General features: G+C 41.4%; 1 protein-coding gene across 2 annotated transcripts in view; it reads right to left on the bottom strand.

The window, feature by feature from the left end:
- EMCN (endomucin) overlaps positions 1-18,253 on the bottom strand; it is a 55,115-nt gene extending 36,862 nt beyond the window's left edge. Inside the window, exons 1-2 of one of the 2 annotated variants that reach the window (XM_071431850.1) lie at positions 18,100-18,253; positions 616-675 (exon numbers count right to left, since the gene is read on the bottom strand). In XM_071431850.1, coding sequence (XP_071287951.1) covers positions 616-675; positions 18,100-18,160 — 121 coding nt within the window. In that variant the 5' untranslated portion in view covers positions 18,161-18,253. The remainder of the gene's footprint in view (positions 1-615; positions 676-18,099) is intronic. The other variant, XM_071431851.1, reaches the window with a different exon arrangement.
- Positions 18,254-20,988: the final 2,735 nt, after the last annotated feature.

Below are 20,988 nucleotides of genomic sequence, written 5' to 3'. Positions count from 1 at the left end.
TACTTCATCATCTCAGTGCTTTCAGCTCCACAGCAGACTCATTAGTATCCCCAGTTATCAAAAAATAGAACACTCTGTCCACATTTTCTTCTTTCATATGTATAACTTATTAAATGCAGCAGTCTTCAATATTCAGACTAATAAAGAAGTTCACATGATTGAAATATGGTAAGTATTGATTTTTCATATATTTTCATAACAAAGCTGCATAATAAAGAGAACTGAATGTGACAGTTGAAGATGTAGACCAGAATAACAGACTTTTAACATGTGAAGTATGTATTTTCTCTGTTAAGTCCTCTTGAACTAGGAGTCTTTGGTAATTTATGAATCTCTGATCTCACTTGAACCACTCCTTGAGAGCACAGGAACTCAGAGAACCTTTTTCACCTGAAACAAAAAGTCCAGCCTGCTCAAATTAAGTGTCTCCATACTAAGATACTTCAATCCTTTCTTTGCAACAGAGTTTCATAAGAGATTTGGGGAAATACATTGCTCTATGATCACCCTGGATGAAATAATTCACCTGGTTTCCCCCAAAAGCTGGAAAAGCTGAAAGCTAGAAAGACAACAGAATCTTCAGAACACCAGATAACAGCAAATTGGAAGTCTTACCAGCTTTTGATGTTACTGCAGAAATGGTTGTCTTGACAGAAGTGTTTTGAATGTCATCTTCTGAAAGAAACACAGAAAGAATCATATCACCTCTGTACCTTCCAGATCTCTTTAGCACTACACAGTCATAATAGCAGAGAGCAGCATGGACCTTCCTGGAAAATCAAGTTCAGAAGCTTATCAGCAGAAGCAACCAAATCATGTAACTCTGCTACCAACATTTTCAAGCTATAGCCTAAATCTCTTCATTTTGCCCTGGCTGCTGTAATGGGAAGCATCTGCTGCTGCCTCCCACCTTGGACTGCATGCTCTTTTCCCAGACCAGTTGGGAGGGGGGAAATGGAGACAATTAAAGTGGTTTTTGCTATCTCTTCCTCTCCTTGAATACAACCACAGCTGCTCTGAGTCTTCAGGGTGGAGGATTAACTAAAATAACTGGCCACAGGAGTAAGCAGCCCTTCTCCTGCCTTGAAGTAACAAAATTGTACTAGTTCCCTGGCTAGTACAAGCACTTCAGGAGGGCTTTTCAGCATCACCCTAATGCCTAAATGTGGGAAGAAGAGGAGAATTCCCAGATCATGGCTCAAGAAGCACCACATTGAAAGACTGACTTTCCCCATTGCCCTCAACACAGTGATCCAGCTGTTGGGGTTTTACCGCCATAAATTATGCCAGTCTTAAAGCATCATTAGTAAGTGGCACTTCAATATAAACAAATAAATAATCCAAAAAAGAAACTTCAATGAGAAAAATAATTTCTGTCTCTTCTTACTGTGCTGCAAGATTTTAACATCATAACTTAAAAAGTGTTTTGGCTTTAAGCAAGATTTTCAGTCTTATTGCTGTGGTGTTCATATTTTTTTACTAAAAGAAGTTAGGGGGTGTTGAAAGGGGTGAAAAAGCTGCACTGACTCAGAAACAGGCATTTCTCAACCATTTTAGACTTCTGTGAGACAAGCATGGGTACATTTGTGGAGGAATAGATCAACTCTGTAACTGAATGGGAGAGGAAAATGGCACAGGCTAATCCCCATGTGCTGTCAGGTTTGAAGCGTGGCATCCTGTCAGGCTGCATTAGCATGCTGTAATACAGACATGCTAAACTGAGTCAGGACAGCATGTCAGTATTCTTGTGTGACTCCATTCATGGTAATATCTGCTGGCATTCTCTCTTTTTTTGGCTACAGGGCAGAACAGTCAGTTTTGTTCTCTTTGCTCGGTGTACTGCGCTCTGATTAAAATTTCACGAGCAGCACCCGAAGCCTGCAAGAGCCACAGATCTAACCTGGAAAAAAACCCCACACAACATAATACAACTGCAGGGGCTCTGCAGAAATGTATTAAGGTCTAACCAGATGAACTCCTCTCCAAGCAGTGTGTTATCAGTGCTCTTGGCACCTGCACTTTTCTAACGGGTCTCAGCCCCTTCCCAGTGAGCCCCATTTTCTTGGGCATCTTTTCTAGGTATGTTGTTGCCTCCAAAATGCCTTGTCATGGCACATGCTGGCCCAGTTTGATATGGGCATATCCTATATAAAATTAAATGAGCCCCCTGTGGGCCTGCTGTTGCCCCAGCTCTACTCCCCAGAACACGTGGACACAGTCTCACCATGCACAGACTCGTGCACACTGCATTTAAAATACAGGTGGTCTTGCCACATGGTTACCCAGTGAGAGTGATGCTTCATAGCCCACACTTGAAAAACTTGGAAAACAAATTTTATCCAGAGAGACCTACAGGCAATCTTGTTTCCCTAAACAGCAAGCATTTTTCAATTTCTTCATTCTCATTATGTACTGCTGACAAAGCTCCTGTAATCCCCCACACCACAAGGCCACAGCAGTAGAACAGAATGTTTTTTCAACAGTGCCTACATTTCAGCTGGTTTTGTTTTAACATATCTCAGTAGCTACCATGTCTGTAATGCCAGCTAAATGTACTAGCTGGCCAATCAGCTCATTCCCAAACTCACTCTTCCCAAAACTCTTCCTCTAACTCAGCATGACTTTGTAGGAAGCTCATTGTAATAATTAGATTACTCATCCTTTAAAGGTGTTCCATTTAATAACCGTGTTGATAGGCCAAGGTTTCCTCAAAACTAAAAAAAAAAAGTGAATATAAGGCACAGTTCTATTATGACTCACTATTTGTTGATTTTATCACAGGTTAGAGATAAACTAAGATAAATTCAATTAACAGAGTACAATAGAGTTTTATGAATTAATTGTTTTCTTAAAATGTTGAATAATTAACTATACTTTAAAATTAAGTTGAAAACATCATGCAAAAATGTTTAAACCTTGACAGGATTGTGGGGGGAACTGTTTGATTAAAAGATACGATAGAGCTGGTGGCTTATTATGCTCTTATTTGCAATGTTAAATTGTAACTAAGGAGAGTCCTATGGGGGATAAAAGCAAGAGATCAAAAAAAATGATAGAGAAAATAATTTTCACCATCAGAGATGGCTGATAGACAAAGAAAGGGACAGAAATCTTCATTTTTCTGCTCATGTCAGGTTGGCTGCAGGCTCAGATGATGGACAACTGAGTAAAGTTACAATTGCCTGTTTTTTTAGCAGATTTGAATGCAGTGAACCCTTTGATATGAGAGCACATAGATGTACTCTGACATAGGAGTAGCCAAAATCTACTCAGCCACTGTTTCCACACAGAAACCACTGCCGTTTGCTGGCAGTAAACCCAGCTAAAGGAGCATGGGAGACCCATGATGCAGCACCCTTGTGTCCAAAGAATACACGTGGAGCTAAAAGGCTCTCAGACACAGCACTGTGCTGAGTGAAGGGGGGATGCTGCTGGTGGTAAGTTCCAGAAAGAAAAAAAACCCAAAACCCACCATATTTTAAAGCAGATAATAAGGCAAAAAGAAATCCAGATTGGGAGAAACATAACAAGAGAGGAAGAAGAGAAGGGCAGAAAGGTCTAGAGACAGTAAGACAGGGTCACAGGGAAAAATATGAAGGAATTAAGATCCAAGAACATGTGACATGGCCACAAGACCAAACTGAAAAGAGAGTAACTGTTGTGGCTTGTTTGGGCTTTTTTTCAGGTTCACAGCATTTCCATTTATTGTCTTTCCTAGGTTGGATTTAAATGATATATTTGTTCTAAAATGAAAGCATTGGTCTTCAGATTTTGAAATGGATGAACCAGAACACTGAACTTACTTTCTTCTTTAAAATTCAGAAGGAGCCCTTGAATCGAGACAGGACTGACTGATGACCACAGTTGTCCTCAGACTGCAGCTTTTGATGTAGGCTTCAGTCTTTAAGATCTGAGCTTAGAGTTCTCATAACCTTTTCTCTCTCTCTCTCTTATTATTTTTACCTTTACACTAGAAAGAGAGACAGGTTCTGATCTCCTATTAATTGGGTGCCTGTTATTGCTACAATCAAAGCATTAAAAAAGCGAAAAATTGCATGTTATTATATCAGTACTTCTGTTTACACCCTACAGGATACCACAGGTTACGAACCACAAAGTTTGAAACACCACATGAAACAGATAATAGAAAACCAAATGCCAAAGCAAAAACATTTTTAAAGATTAATAGATAGTTCAAAATAGATACTGATTATATTCATTACATGAACTACTGAATTTAAGTGCTTTCTGGTTTGGCATCAATACCTAACTTTAAAAGGATATTATTTTTATGGAAAAGTCACTCTTGTTGCAGATAACAAGTGGAATGGCCTGTTTGATATTTCTTTCACTTGACAGTGCACTAGATAGACAAAACCACATGGCTAAAATCCTTTCATTCAGATGAAGTACTTGGTCCAGCTTCAGAAGCATGTGAAAAAGGATGTGGACTTCAGGAGGTGGGGAGTTAGCAGAGAACCATAAAAATCATCAGGAGTCTAGAGAAAAATGACATCTCAGGAAGGATTGCAAAAATTACATTTGCTCAGCCTAGAGAGGGAAGGATTAATGGAAGGCACAACAACAGCAGTCAGTAGGTGCAGGAGGAGCTGCAGCCAAGGCAAAGGAATAAACTAATGTCCTCTGCAGTTTGAATGAGAGGTAATGGACAAGGGATTTGGACTATAAACCCTGCAGGTATTTCAGTGCCTGTGTCAGACTGGTGGCATAACAGCCAGAAGCTGGTGCTTTCACCACTTTGCTGATGAGGATGTGATATATTCCCACTCCAAACCTGACCAATGCTCTACAGGCTCTACCTGGGAGCAATTACCAAAGAGGTGTCCTGGAGAATCCTGCACATGATAATTCCTTGCTTCAAGGTTATAAAGCAGAACCTACAGGTGTTCATATTATGTTTGTGTATTATGTATTATCATAGAATCACAGAATGGTTTGGGTTGGAAGGGATCTTAAAGATGATCTAAATCCAGTCTCCCTGCTGTTGGCAAGGACATCTTCCACTAGACCAGTTTGCTCAGAGCTCATCCAGTCTGGTCTTGAACACTTCCAGGGAAAAAGCATCCACAGCTTCCCCAGGCAACCTGTTCCAGTACCTCACCACCCTCACTAATTCTACTCTAATTCTAGTAAAAAATGTCTTCCTAATATCTGGAATATCTGAAACCTACTCTCTTTCAGGATGTTATATTATGGGGTTTTTTGTGTGACCCTGGGCCTTTGCAACTACACACAAGTTATGGAGAAGTCAAAGCTGCTTTTTTGATTTCTGTTTTTCCACACCATCAGAAATAAATAGTGATGTCTTTCTAGCCCATGATAATTCTGCCAGCCCTTGTGACCATGAAAGAGCCTCCTGTAACCACTGTTCAAGTAAAAGAAAAAAAAAAGGTCCTTTTTCAAGAAAGAAATAGCTGTCCTTGTAGACACTCTGGTACAGATCTGGGAACTCAGAGGTCCCAAGAAATAGCTGCTGCCTGACACCAAGTAAACGACTTGCTTACTCTTACCTTGGAGCTCTGTTGTCTGTTATGTTTCCTCTTTCATTTAATGCTGCTTCATCCCTACATCCTCTTATCTCACCTTTCCCCAGGCCCAGTACAGTCCTTGCACTTCTCCTATTTCTGTTTTCACTACTCATTTGTCTTTCTTTCCAGTGCATGACCATTTACCCTAACTTTTGAGATAAATCTATTTTTTCTTTTGTAGTGCATTTTGTATAAAGGTTCATACATTATCCAAAGAACAAAAATACAGATATACTAATAGAAGAGGTTTAAGTGCAATTTTAACAGTGCTGTTTGGAAACATCAACTCCTTTCTTGCTATTCAAAGAGCAAAAATAATAAAAAAAAAATTGATGAAATGCTCCAGAAATAAATTTTTAGAAAAAAGGGAATAACCCCTCTCCCCCAGGTATTTTTCTCTGAAAGAATTCATCTTAGAGAAGTAATACTGTTTCTAGTATTTAATAGTTTCTAGTGTTTCATCCTTAAGGACTCATGCTTAAGATTTTCCTTCTAAATTCGCATAAACTAGATTTTAAATGGGAACCAAGGTTCTGATGTAATCCTGTGAATGGCTGAAGCTGATAACAGCTGACACAGCAGATAAGTGTGTGGAAGGATATTAAATTAAACACAGCCATTTGCAAGCTTCCTGAATTTGAAGCAAACTCAAAACACCCCAAAAACTTTGTGTTTCCACATTTCTTTAGTACGGTAAGCAATACCCAAAGTGTGGCATGCCTCACACACACATTCAGCTGTGCCTGTAACAGGACCTGCACACAACCATTCAGGCTGTGACAGCCCCTGGTGAAAGGAAAGCTGTGTCCCCAGTAACAGCCCCATGCTGGTCACTGCCACTTCACTATCACCAAAAGCCAGAATTGCACAGTGTTTTTCCAGCCTGGTCTCACAATGGTTTTGCACTGCTGCCAAAGCTCTTAACACAGCCTCCTGCAACATAAGGCGTTTTCCACCTCAGGATTTTCTCTGCTGTGAAATTCTCACATTGGCAGCTGGAAGGACAATGCAGACCCTGAACAGAGTTACACTGGCCATGTTTGAGGTGAATCCCTGTGAGGTGTATTTAGATACTGCAGGCAATGCTAAAACCATAAGGCAGGGAGAAAGGCCACATCCTTTGCTGCCTGATGCCAACCAGCTGGAAGCCTGTGATTCCCACTGCCTAGGGAGGTGGGAAACCACCTCCGGTTTGCCAAGCTGTCACCTTCCTTCCAGTCACGTCTCTCTTCAGCAACAAACTAAAAACAAACTATACAAATCCTACATGGGGAGATTTTACACTTTACAAGGTCAAGTTTCTACTTCTTCTCTGTAGCTGCTGGTCCGGGTTTGCAGGCTGGTGTCACATGACAGAGACAGTGTGCTGCACAAGAGGGGGGAAAACTTACAGGCATGAGCATGGGGAGGACACAAAGGCAGGGAGAAGTTCCTGGGTCAGAGACACATAACACTCCCCACAAAGGGCAAAAGCACCTGAAAACAGTCAAAAGGGATAGATATTAAGGAAGGGAGAGCATAAATGTGAAGCCCCATAGTTGGAAAAGGAGACAGGGCCAGGACTCCTCCTGCATTGCATGGGAATGGGCAGCAGCAACTGGGGCAATGTGGGATTTGGTTTCTGCAGAGGAAACATAAACTGGGTGGGCTGAAGGCAGCCAGCAGTAAGAACTGAGGGGAGGAAGGAAAGGGAGGTAGCTGCCACAATTTTTCCAGCAGGGAACAGAGAGAAGACAGGAAATGCAGCTTTGGTGCCAGCACTGCCCCAGAGCTCCTCCTGCTCACCCAGGCATGGGGCTAGCATGACCCAACACTAAGCATAGCAGAGAGCTCCTGGGAATCACCAACCCCAGGCAAAAGGCTCCCACAAAGCCTGCTCACAGCTCCCAGCAAACAGCTACTGCTTAGGGACCTGCTACACAAAGCAATATTGACAAGGCAGATGCCAAGGACCAGCCTCAGCCAGCATGGCTGTAGGTTGGTAAGGCTCCCCTCCTCAAAACATTAATGAGAAATGTTGGATGAGTGCCCCTGTATCACTGAGTATTTGAAACAACCCAAGAACAGCATGATTTGCCTCTCTGCATGTGTGGACATAGAAATCTGGGCACTTAAATAGCCAGTTTTAAGGGGGTTTTTTATTGCCTTAGAAGAAAAGCAAACTCCCTATGAAAGGCTTTTAATCACCAGTTTTCTTAGTGTGCCTTCTGCTCACGTGAAGGTTGGTGGATATCTCTATTACTGTGTACTACAGAGGGATGAGTACATTGTTTGCACTCCATAGAACGATAAATGCGCTCAGCATGCTCATCAGCACTCCAGCCTTCCTTGAATGAAGGCTCCAAGCTCTGCACTTCTCTTTATTTAAACCTGTTAAAAGTATTTAACAGGTTTTAATTAAACCCTTTAAAGCTATTTAAACCACCAGATTGTCACCCTTTGATTATGATGTATTTGTTTGTCCACGTGTAAGATAAAAGCTAGGAGTTTCTAAGGACTATATTATAGTACATACAGAAAATGAACTGCCACCCCCTCCCTTTGTGTTAGTCAAGCTAAATAAATTTGAAAAATGTCCTTAGAGGGTGCTATTTTATATAGAAAGCTTTATACATATTGTGCATTGCTGAACAGAAGGAGAAAAAGAAATAAAGGAGAGCCCCTTTCCTTGCAACAGGAAGGGATAAGTGTTGGTGCAATTCACCCCCACCCAGAAGGCAGAGAGAAAATTGTAATGCTTACAATGCTTTTTCCTTAACATGCTGTTGGCAAACCTATTTTTGTTTCCCATGAAAGAGCACGTTTGGGTAGGGAAGATACAGAACAGCCAGAGCGGAAGCTGAGCCCCGGTCAATCAGCAGCTCTCCTTTTCAATGTGCTGCAGAAGTTAGGAAAGTCATATAGCTCTGTGCTATGTTTGTGACCCAAGTGCATCTCCAGCAGCATGACTAATTGTATAATTCAGGAAAGGGTCACTGCAGTGTCTGCTATGATGTATTTATTTTTAGAACATCCGGGATCAGCCCAGACACCCATTTTAGCCACACCCGCCCATGCCATTCTGTTCCTGACAAAGCTCTGAAAGCCTCTGGAACATCCAAAAGCAGTTCCTGTCAGAAAACTCTGTGGAAACACTGTAAATTCCTTCTATAATTAATGTAATTCCATGCTCACTGGTCCATTGAGACTCTCTTCATCTTTTCCACACTGCCTAGAACAAAGGTTAAATGGTACAGAATATCCCAAAGGGAAGGCCCCAAATGGGCTTTGCAAGCCCTGCATGCAGCACAGTCTCACTGGAGTTACTTTACAGGCAAGGATGAAGGGAACACTTCGAAAATATCTCATTCCTCTAATTGGCACATACAGCTGATGAAGACCTTCTCTTGCCTGTCTCTATCTTGCCAAGCTGATTATAACTCATGTTGTTCTGAATTTCTACCAATCTGATACTACTGCTAAGGTCAGATGCAAAACTGAAAATCTTCTCATATGCTTTATGTAACGAAGTATTCCCATTTAAAAACAAAGTTACTACAAAGAGACTTGAAACAGAGTGTCAGCACTGAGAACTCATCCTACCAAAGAGCAGTGGGAACTGCTGCATTAGCCACGCTGGCTCCCACTCTGAAAAACAGCTTCCTAGGGCAACAGAGTGGTCTGCATTCAGGATTCCCAGGCCTGTCAAAATCCCAGCTCCCAGTCAGTGCACTGGGAAGCCATGGTGAGCTGGGAGCTGATCCCATCATGCTGGTGAACAGCTAAAGACATCCCTTGTACTTTCATTGGCAATTAGAGCAATTGTATTCCCAGGACAATTACAACTGTTACATTACAATTGTGAATGAGCTGTTCCATACCTACACAAACCTTTCTGCTCTTCTTCAACCTTTCGTCCCATGAATGATCAATCCCCACTTTCTATTTTGCATCTGGATACAGCAGTTCCTGCCAGCTCTTGGAAACGCAAGGCGAAAGCAAATAGGGAGGAGGCAGACAGTGCACTACAAGAAAGCATCTCTAAGTCAGTAAGATAAATTGGGCACTAGTTCACCTAAATTCAAGAGCATTAAGACATGCCAGCCACATGACTCCATTAGCACTGGGGATGGCTTGCAAAAGTAGTGGAATCCTCTGGAGTCATTTGAACTAGACAGGATAAAATGTGCAGAGAACCAAAAAACCACTGTGCACTGGGAGGATTTTTTTGTCTCTAGTACGTGTACTGTGTCCTTCCCTTGCACATCTCAAGGACTGGGTTATTTGGCATAGATCTCGAGTAAGTCCTTTTTTTTGTTGCTGGCATGTTGGAAACTAGTGAGTTGTTGCAAGCCTAACACTTTTTAAAATACATTTGCTATCTTCTGAATAACAGCAAATATATTTATAAACTACTTTTATAAGAAAAAAAGCTTCCTAAAGAGAACCTAAAATTGTTTTGCTGGAAGAGTGTCATGGTTTGACGCTGGCACAATGCCAGTGCCCCCATGAAAATACCTTCTCCCTGGTGTCTGCTGTGAGACCAGGACTAAGCAAAGCAGGCCCCCACTTAGAAATAAAGAAAAAAAACTTTATTAACTAAACTACAACTCTAAGTAAAAAGAAACACACAGGGAAAATGAAAACCTTCCAGAAACATTTCCTCCTCCCCCCACCAAATTCCAATACATCCATCCCCCAAATTTCAACTCTTAGTCCATCACCACCCTTTAGATAATCAATTCTCAGTTCATCAAGAGGAGAGGAGTCCTTCTTGTGCCATAGGCTTCCCCTGGAAACACAGTTGAAACCTCGTGTGTTTCCATGTCACTCGTGGCACCGCTTGGAGAACATCTGCCATCGTGACCTCTTCCTTTCATGTCCAGTGCTCTCACCACTGCACATGGACCAGAGCTCCTTCTAGGGTCATCGTTTAAGGATGCTTTGTCCCGTTCCAAAAAGAGCGCAGTTTCACTTTTGGGACACCTGTCCCCCCCAGATTTCACCCCCTGGGGCCGAGGGGTACCAACACTGAATCCTCTTGGCTCTGAGCCATTGCCTCCCCCTGGATGCAGTCTCTGTGTCACAGGAAACATGGTTCTGTCCATGGCTATAACAAGAAGAGTCCAGCTAAAGCCACTCCATCATCTCTTCCCACCTAAGATTCTTCTCTACTCTTCCAAAATCTTTCACTTGCCCAGACCTTCACACTTACACATTTCCTTCTTCCATTTCATCTCTATCTCTCTTCTAGGAAAAGTTAATGTTCTGCAAAGTTTTCATTGTCCAAAAAAGGGTTAAAAGCTCGGGCTCCAACCACCCGGAGACTCCCACAAGCGGCCAGACACTTTCTCGCTGCACCCCCCCTTCTTCTCCTTCTCGGCTGTGCTGCCGGCACATGTTATCAAGTTCCAAGGAAGCAGTCACAGGCACAGGCTGTACTCTCTCTCTCTCTCTCTCTCTCTCTCTCTCTCTCCTGGGGGAGCTGCCTGATACTTCCTGGTGCTTCTCCCACCCTTCCATGCTGGGGCCTCTTCACCTCCCCTCTCGGTCCAAGCCCCGGCCTACCTCACTCGGCTGTATGGCTGCCCTCCCCGGCCCAGCAGCAGCAGCTGGATGGGGGAGAGATCCAAACTCTTTCCCCGCCAAAACCCAAGAGAACTTCCCACGGGAGTGCTCTGCTTTTTAACCCCTGTGTTCTCAGAGGCATATCCATGTGCCCAGTGGCCACACCAGGTGCCAATATTAAAATCTGAACACCTATTGGTGACCACAGCATATCCCAGAAAACCTACTTCCTGTCAAACCACGACAAAGAGCCTTTCTGGGCAGCCAGCCTTTGGTGTAGCTACAACTTCCAAGGGTTATGTGATCTGAGTCAAAACAGAGGATGTCCAGACTCCATCTGGACTCTATAGGACGTCCAGAAAGCTCCATAATTCAAAGAATTCAGTAGTTTTCACAAAGAGGTTTTAACAGTCCTTTGCAAGAATGAGTAACAACAGTGGAATTGCACACTGGCCCCAAACATTTCCTTCAACACACCACACATTTCTGACTTTAGGAGTATCTGTAGGAGTTAGGGGTAGATGAGGTTTGACAACTCGGCAGAAGTTTCAGAGTGTTGAGAATTCCTGGGTAAAGAAAACCCCCAAATTATTGCTTTTGTGGACTTTGAATGGCCATGGAAGCATCAGCCATGTATCATGTCAAAAGCTGCCCCTCTCTGCTGGACATGAGACCTGGAATTTGGGTGGAAAGGATTTGAATTACACATTTCTTTGCAGAGTAATTATCACCTATTTTTGCCATTTTGTATAGAAATATTTGGTGATTTCTTTGCTTCTATAACCTTTGAATGAGTTTGCAAACACCTATATTTACATCATCTATATTGTTGTGATATATAACCCATGCTGAGATGAGAAGGAGTAATTCATCTGTAGAGGAAAGATTATTTCAGGCCTCCCAATGGTATATCCCTCCCAATGGGATAGACAGCACCCATATAGTAATGTTTAGAAGGTTATCAACACTGTATTTCAAACAAAACCTTAGACTCAATGTTGAGCATGAGAAAAAGTAGGAAAAGTAGTAAAAAATTAAGGAATATATGGGGTTCTGATCACTTCAGGTAATTATTATGCAGTGGAAAGATACCTCAACAAATAAATATTTTGCAGAGGTAAATAATGCAAATTGGCCAAGAAGGTTAGAAAATCTCCTGGCACTGTTTTCCTCAGACCAACTAAAATCCAAAGTTTTTGCCATTCTTATCAGTTGTTGCTTCAATAGCTGAATTTCTCAAGCCCAAACCCAACATTAATCTCCTGCTAAAGATTATGAAAGAAGAAATCTGCAGGAAGAACAAACATCTCATTAATATCATAATGTTAATTGATTTAACCCTAAAGTTACACTGACACTCCTCACACCAAGTAAATCACACCATCAATCACACTGAGAAATCATACCATTAAGACAAACTGAATGTGCTTTTTAGAATGATTACTTATCTTGTAGAAATCTTCAGACAGAAAGGCTGGTGTAGTGCTCCCATCCCAGCAAAAGACATAATTTTGTCAAAGTGATAAGACAAGGCAGAATGGTTACAGCAGAAAATTGTGATGCAAAATTATGTGCCACTTGCTCTGTGGTTTCAGAAACCTGAGATGCATTGCTATCTACAACATGCAGCTAACACCTGGAAGCACATTACTGCCATTGCAAAAAAAAAAAAAAAAAAGAAAGCATTCAAAATTGTTGTAAAACTACTCTATTGATCTACTGATGTATAGAATTTGCACTTCTACCAAAGGCAAGTATCCATTTTCCACATAAAAGCAGCCAGAAAATCCTTGTCCTGTTCCTAGTTTGAAACATAACCTTTGGAGTACCAGCTAGTTAGTCTGGCCTGAAAGGGGTTGTTGGCCACTCTGACTGCTGAGAAAAAAAGTATTTTGAAATTAATTTGGACCCTTCCAGACCAGCCTCTAGTACATGTGTGGGTGGCAGCAGAGAGCTTCCTACCCCTTCCTACAACACCCCAGCAGATGACACTTGCTGAATTTTATTCCAAGTCATCATATCAGCAAGTGATCATCAGCTCAGTCTTCTCTCATGGGAAGGTAGGACCAGAAGGCACAGTGTGGAGAGAAGATCATATTAAATTTTGTCAAACTCCTTTTCCTGTGGCAGGTAGGTCTGGCTGATACCACATGCCACGGTTAGGGCATCCAAGGATCCACTTTGACAAGAGGAGTGCCAAGGTATTGCTACCTGATATGCCAGCTGCTGGAACAATGACAGTGACTTGCAGGGCTGCAAATCAGAGTTTTGACCTTTCTGGTTTAAAGGGAGACCTATTTTAATAGAGAAACCCATTTTTAGAGTGCTAGTTGAAACCAAAACTAGTTGTTTGTTTTCTGAAGGAGCCAAATATTTAATTCCTCACTTCCATTTGGAAATAACACCTGCTGCACACAAATCCAACTTGTCTCTCTGTTTACAGAATTGTGACATAAACCCATTAATGAGTCTTCCTTGAGCTGCTGCAGCAAAAATTACAAACAACACCACCCTCTCCCCCCACCCCATTTCATAAAGGCCATAAATAAAAATGATGGTTTTCCATGAGATTTTACTAATTTTACATGTTGAACTTAGTCTGGCTATCAAATAGTACCAGTTAAATGTACTCCCATCTGAAGGTTAAGAGATTCTTAAAGATTATTTTCAATTTTTACTTTTGCAGTATAAATTATAGTACAAAAAAAAAAAAAGTTAAAGTACTTCAGCAGGTTTTTCCACACAGGACTCAGATGTATAAACAATTTGAGTCCAAATTCGAGGTACTTTCCTAATTAGGAAAAAAAAAAACCCACCAAACCAAACCTCAGCAGATCTTTTTTTCCTAATTTATAAACTAGTGAAGATTAATAAGAACTCCAGTTTTGAACAGAGATAAAAAGAGTCAGCTAAAGAAAAGACAAGACATTGTGGTAAATTTTCAGAAAAAATAATCAATTTTTGGGCATGTTATACAGCATTATGTTTTCCCAGGTTTGGAACTGAATGCTGTAGGCAACTTGCCCTTAATACTCAGTTTCCATTTATTTTGGCTGTAAATCATAACCAAGCAGGTATCAAGCCATCTGCTTCTATCCTCAGTAAATGCGGTAAACTTGCTTTCAGGTTTGGGGATACAATATGCAGTTTCCTTCTGTCCAGTAATAAATACACCTTTAAACTCCATTAGTCAAAAGCTGCCCCAAAATGCAAAGGATCTAATGAATGAAAGGAATGTGGCAGCAGGGGAAAAAAAAACAACCAAAAAAAAAAAAAAAATCTGCACAGGAATAAAAATTCAATATTCCATTAAAGGCTATCATAAGTTCCAGCACTATAATTTGATTTTTCACAAAGCTAATCTTGGCAAACCGCTAGAAACAGTGAAAAACAGTGAAAGCACCAAGTACAATTTCTTTTTTTTTTTCACAACAGGCAAATCCTCAAGACATCCAAACCTTTGGCTCCAGCAAGTCAAAGGTGTAAGAAAGTAATATCTAAACCCCATTCACATTTCTCAAATTTCCAGAAATGAGACAATGATCCAACTTTGACTGTCTGTGCCTTGCTGGTTTTCCAGAGAACAAACATGAATAATAACCCAGAGTGAGGTGAGACCATTCTCAAAAGCTTTCACTGCTCAAAACAGTTTAGTTAGTATTTAATTTTAAAAATTAATTTTTAAAATACCTGAGGGCTTGTGAGCAGAGAGCACAGAAGCTGGAAAAGGAAAAGGCTATCCATCTCCTCTAATTTACATCAACAAGAGCAGCATTCAGACAGCTGCAAATGTGTGTAGTAACTACAGGAGCCCTGGCTCAGTGGAACTTTTGTCAAGCTATCAGCTTGGGAGTCAGGATTAACCAGCTGTGCTATAGGTTTGGGATGCTACACAGCATCCCCATAATGAGGAAAGGGGCTGGGAAACTCATATTTTAGGGCTGATCCACAGTGAAACAGAGCAGCTCCAAATTACTTCAGGGGCATTTGGACCAAACTCTCAATGCCAAGATTTGCTCCTACCTTTCAAAAAAAGAAGTCCCTTGTTTCTTTGTGGTGCCATCCACACTGACAGAGCACTCGGATAAAGCTACTTCTGGCTGTCAACAGGGGTCAGCAATCAGGTGTTAACACCCCAGCCCTGGAGATGTCCAACACAGGGTGACTCATTCCAGCCCCTCCGCTCAGGTGCACAACCTGGACATGCCCAGCCCGATGCCAGGAGGAGCACAGCCCTCTGTCCTCTGCCACCACTTCTGCAAGACACCAGCCTGGGTGCCTGGGTGAGAAGGATGCAGTGCTGTGCTACCAGCACTACTGTGTGGAGGATGTTTGCTGTGCAGCCACAGCCACACTGTATTCCAAGACCAAGGCACAAGAAAATGCAACATCTAAACACTTACATTATAAGCACATGCCAAGGCTTCTCCTCTCATCTTTTAGAAGGAAACAAGTTCACCTTTATGCATTTTTAAAGTAATTACATCCTAGGGCAGATTCAAGAGCATTCATATTTGATTACTATAATTTGACATTGTATTTTTTGACACATTCCAGTGCTGACTGTTTAAAGCTGAAAATGCTGTGAACCAACCTAGAAAGCATTTTTATTTGAGCTACATTTTGGAACAGGTAAGAATAAAGGGCAATATGCCAGGAGAACTGAACACCTTGAGATGAGCATGAAGAAACTCCTATTTTAAGCATGCCATTTAACTCCCTAGAGGGTTGAGAAAAGTCTAGGTAGGAGGAACAAGTTGTCAGGGGGCTATCAGCCTCCACATCTGTACCTAACTGAGCCTCTAGTAATGTGCTGACAGAGGGCTGACTCCACTGAAACATTATGGGCTTTTGAAGATGAAAGATCCCAGGACAAGTAAGAAAATTGCAAAGAAAAGCACTATGAGCATACAGCTGAAGAAAAAGCATGAAATTCGGAAGCCCCACAGAAGACCAGGTATATTCTTTACTAACCACAGTGGAAATGTCCTATGTATGATATACAAAAAATACACAGAGAAACACCTTGTGTGTAGCGTATGAAAAAGTTGGAAGCCCTCACATTTGTCTTGGTGAGCTTTGAAAACAAATTACTCCAAAACCTGGGGGAGGGAGTATTGAAACACTGGGGTGGGATTTGGCCTTCTCTAAAAATCATATTATATATAATAATTATAATATAATTTATCATTTAAAAACACTAAATAGCTGGAGAAAAGTCTTGTTGCTGTCTCCAATGCTCAAAAAAGAGAGACTGGTGTGAGTCTCCTCACCATCACTTCCCAGCTTCAGATTACAAGATTCTGCTGTTATAGCCCAGATGACCAGAGCACTTTAGAGATCACAAAAAGTGGAAATTCAAGTAATCTGGTCCAGCTTTGCACAACAGACAATAAAACCAATTCTGTCTTAACAGGTTGGTGCATGGGGCCGCCTGAAGCAAGCTTGGCTATAAAGCGTATGACTTTATTTCACAAGGTAGAAAAAAACATACTCCAAATTTCCCCATAAATTTCCTTAATTTTCTGGCGTGAATTTACCAATAGAATTTCACTACCACATCTATCTTGCAATTAAGTGTTAAAAAATACTTCTTTTCCCTGTTTTACAGAACCAAAATCATTAAGAACAAATGTATCATATATAAAATCTGCTTATTCACTGTCATCATTTCTGCCATGTTCATATCATGCAGAGGAGGAAAAATCCTTTTTTAAGAAAGGACTGTACAAAATTAGCAGGATTCCTCCCACCTTTGTATGTTGCTTTCTGGTAAGCTTTATGGACTGTTGTGTTAAATATGCTCTTTTTGATGCAACTCCACTTTGCTTTTCAGAAATTGTGAAATTAAAGCTTTGACAATGACAGGAAGACTATTTTTACAAGGAGTAGCAGACAGAGAATAAATAGCACCCCAAGACAGACTTTTGGGGCTTGTACTTACTTAACATAACTTTAAAAGCAGTTCTTTCTGTGGCACAGGTTTATTTTTAATCTCCTTTATTGATCTGTTTTCCTAACAGCAATGAGCCCAAGCAATAGAATAAGATACACCACATAATACTAGATTTCAACACATAACCTGAGCAAAAGTTGATTAACTTCATTTAGATCAGGTAATCTAGTGTTATCAAATTTTAATTCTGGTTAATAGATCCTTTTCAGGAAATCTATAGGCATTTGTGGAAGCTGTAGCCCAGAGAGATGGGAAATGAGCGTACAGATAAAAGGCAGATTTTATGTATCTTCAAATGTATCTTTTGGCAAAGGTGATGATAGACTCTGGCCCTTGTTGCAGATTCTTTCACCCTTTTGGGTTTTACTAGTTAATTCCATTTTAAAAGCATGATCCTTCAAGCTGAAGAATAACGAAAACATCAGTTCAGTGACCACCTGAACACCATAAGTTGTATTAAATCTGTGCATTTAAGAATCATATCTAAAAGATACTGTGCCCAGTAACCAATGTGACCCCTGGGCTTGCAGCCCTCATTATCTGACACTTGACAGATGTTTTAAGTCCCTATATCTTTGGGGCCAAAAATAAAATAATTTCTTAAAGACATTCTTGGCCAAACCTATAGCTGGCATAGTGCAAGGGAAATCTATCAGGATGGATCTAATTTGCAAGTGCAAAAACTGCAAAATCTTTCAGGCATTTCAATTGTCCCCTTAAAGCCATCTTTGCAAAAAATGCTTTAACATGTAGAAGAAAAACAGAACTGCAAACTTTTGTAAATACACCTCTGCTTTTGACTCCTCTCAGATTTAGGAGCTTCATGACACCTAGAAAGAAAACTGTCACAAAAATACAATGGCAGGAAAGTTTTTCACAGAACACATATAACTCAGCTGCCAGTTAGTACCTTCTCCTCCAACACATAGTCTTTCAATCACTGCAGTAGAAATGAAGAAAAAGCACACACCGACTGACAGCTCAGCTTTTGTTCACAAACCACTTGAGAGATGTGACAAGCCTATCCAAAAAAGCCAAAGAACTTACCTCCCACAGTGCAAACACAGAGTACAGCAAGGAAAAAGAAGGCAGTCGCCAGGAGCTTCATGCTTGGTGGTAGTGCTGTCAGCTCTCCCTTGTGCAGCTGGGCAGGGAGTGCTCTCACTCTGAGGCAGGCCTTAATTACTCCATGGAAAAAGGTGTGTGGTGACTGTGCCTGGTCACAGCCCATTCCTGCTTATTTTGGGGACTTTGATAAAGAACAGGAGGAAATACAACATACTCCCTCTGGGAGTTCAGTACAGAGGAGATTTATTGTTTCAGTCCTTACAGGAACTCCTTTTCTTTGGCAGTGAACCATGTTTTTGTTAATACATTATTTTGTTCTTCTTCAGTCATGAGGTCAGGAAGGTTTTTAAACAGAGGCAAATCTTTCCTTAGGATATATTATACATCACCAGCTTTCCTACTGGAGCTTGGGATACTTTCAAAGCACATGTTTGTGAGCAGTGAGTGAGCCCAGGTAGAGGGGGATAACACAGCCAGGAACAGAGGAGCAAAACAAGCAACAAGAGCCCTCAGCTGGCTCTTTTCTGGGCTGTGTAAAGTGGCCCTGCTGAAAATCACAGCTGCTTCATGTTAGAGAGTCTCCCTGAGAGAGCTGCCATCCTGCAACCAACAGGATGCAAGGGCCACCAGAATAGGGAGAGGAAGTGGCTCCAACAAGGTGCCCCAGCAGCGAGAGGCTCTGGGCTGTGCAGCTAGAGCTGGGGTGGGGGGTTTTCTTTGACATGGAAATGGGTTCTCTTTTTTTTTTTTTTTTTAAATTTGAGAAGTTGCAACTAGCCTTGACTGTATCTGCTCAACTAGTAATGGAAAGGTTTTTTTATTCCCATGTGCCATGGGATGGGAGTACAGACCCCCAAAGCAAGCCTCTTACCTGAGTTGTCTAATCAACCAGCACAGATTCTCTCTCTTCTCCTCCTCAGGACAGAGTGCAAAATTTTGGTATCCCTCCTTCTTACAGCAATTTTTCCAACATCTGTGGAAGAAATCTTAGCAGAGCTCTAGAGTTGAAGGCTATCAAAACATGATCTTGTAATAGTCCTGTGCTCTGCCCCTTAGAGATTCAATGCAACTGATGGCAATTAATCACAAAGCTTCAACCACAATGAGAATGAAGTGCAATATGTTTGCTCTTCTCCTTCTTTGTCAGCTCTCAGGAAAAACTGGAAAAATTGACCTCATAAACAGCCTGACTGATTAAATATTCAACTCTACTTATTTCAGTAATTAACCACTTTTTTCTTCATGACAGGTTCTAGCTATAAGGGGAAATTTTGGAATGGCTTCACATGCAGGAACTTCCAAGAGCTAACCCACAGTGCTTCCAGCCACAGTGCTGTTTCATCCATGGGATGAGGAAAATGGTAGCAGCTTGGCATTATGTGTGGAATTACAGAATTGTTTAGGCTGGAAAAGACCTTTAAGATCATTGCACCCAACTGCTAACCCAACATTGTCAAGGCCACCACTAAACCATGTCCCAAAGTGCCACATCCACACATCTTTTAAATATCTCCAGGGATGATGAATCAACTGCTTCCCTGGGCATCCTTTTCCAATGCTTGACAACCCTTTCTGTGATGAAATCTTTCTTATATCCAGCCTGAACCTCCCCTGATGCAACTTGAGGCCGCTTCCTCTTGTCCTACTGCTTGTTAACTGGGAGAAGACTGACAGAACTTTTGTTTAAAGAAATTACATTGCTACATCTTAAGATTCTGACACGTGCTCTGCAGGTGACAGAAGCTGGTGCTCAACAGAAATCTGATGGTAGGCAATGAATTTCTGGCATTTCATTTGGACAAACTTGAGTATTTGCATCCATGAGAGATGCAAACATGTATGCTCTCCATAGCTGGACTGTGTTCTCAGCATTGTCGAAAAGGATCCCACAGAAATAAAAACTTGACTCACAAAGTGGTGGGCCACACAATGACACTTTTGCCAAGTTCATCAGAGCTTATGCAAGGGAGTTGCACCAGCGCTCTGTTTTTATGCTCATTTTCTGCTGACTCAGGACTTAAAGTTAGAATGGGCTAGGAAAGCAATAACTGCTGTAGCAGAGAGCCTTCCATAAAGATGACAAATCTGAATGCAGAGAGTGAATTCATCCCAGGTTAGTACTGTTCCTAATGTAATAAGAGGGACTCTAACCTTTTATTGCTACCACCTGCAATGTTAATGCAGAAGAAGGATACAGAAAGGGATATTATTTTATTGACTGAAATGAAATCTCTGCAAGACCTAAGAGTCATGAAGGTATGAGGACAGAATCCTTTCCTTGGGTTTTGAGACCCAGAGAAACTGTCTGAATGCCTAAATGAGTAATGGTTTGCTGTTTATCTGAACAGCAGCTCTCCAAGGAGTTGCTGCAGCTTAGTATGGTGACTGTGGTGGTTCCCTGCAACTCATTGAAGGCAGGCATATTGTAGGTAAACGTGTGGAAAAGCCTCCCCAGCCTCACATAGGGGATTGGGAGGGAAAGAAAGAGAAAGAGCCAAGTGTCTTTGCCTTACACTATGTCATGTAACTCAGGTTCTGTGTCAGAGAGCCCTAACACAAATTTCTGCGCCCTGGAACATGATGAGAACAATGTCCCTCCCGGATACTCATGTTAATCTCAAAGGCAGACACTTCTGCTAGATCAAACTTGGGCAGCCGCAGGAGCATGCACGTAAGAAATAATAGGAACAGAAGAGGGATGGCTCAAACAACTCACTGAAAGAAAAATTCTGGCTAAAGCTGAGTTGCAGCTTCTGGCTTGGATTATCTGAGCTGCAGAAGAGATTCTCACAACTCTTGTCAATGCAAACAGTTTTTTTCTTTAACAAGAAATAATTTAAAGTTTCAAAAGCTTCTAGAGATCTTTGC

This window comes from Agelaius tricolor, unplaced genomic scaffold (assembly GCF_023055355.1).
Source record: "Agelaius tricolor isolate 1412-34295 unplaced genomic scaffold, bAgeTri1.0.p SCAF_8, whole genome shotgun sequence".
Taxonomy (NCBI): Eukaryota; Metazoa; Chordata; class Aves; order Passeriformes; family Icteridae; genus Agelaius; species Agelaius tricolor.
Note: the sequence above shows the minus strand (reverse complement) of the source record. Positions and strands in the feature narration are given on the sequence as shown.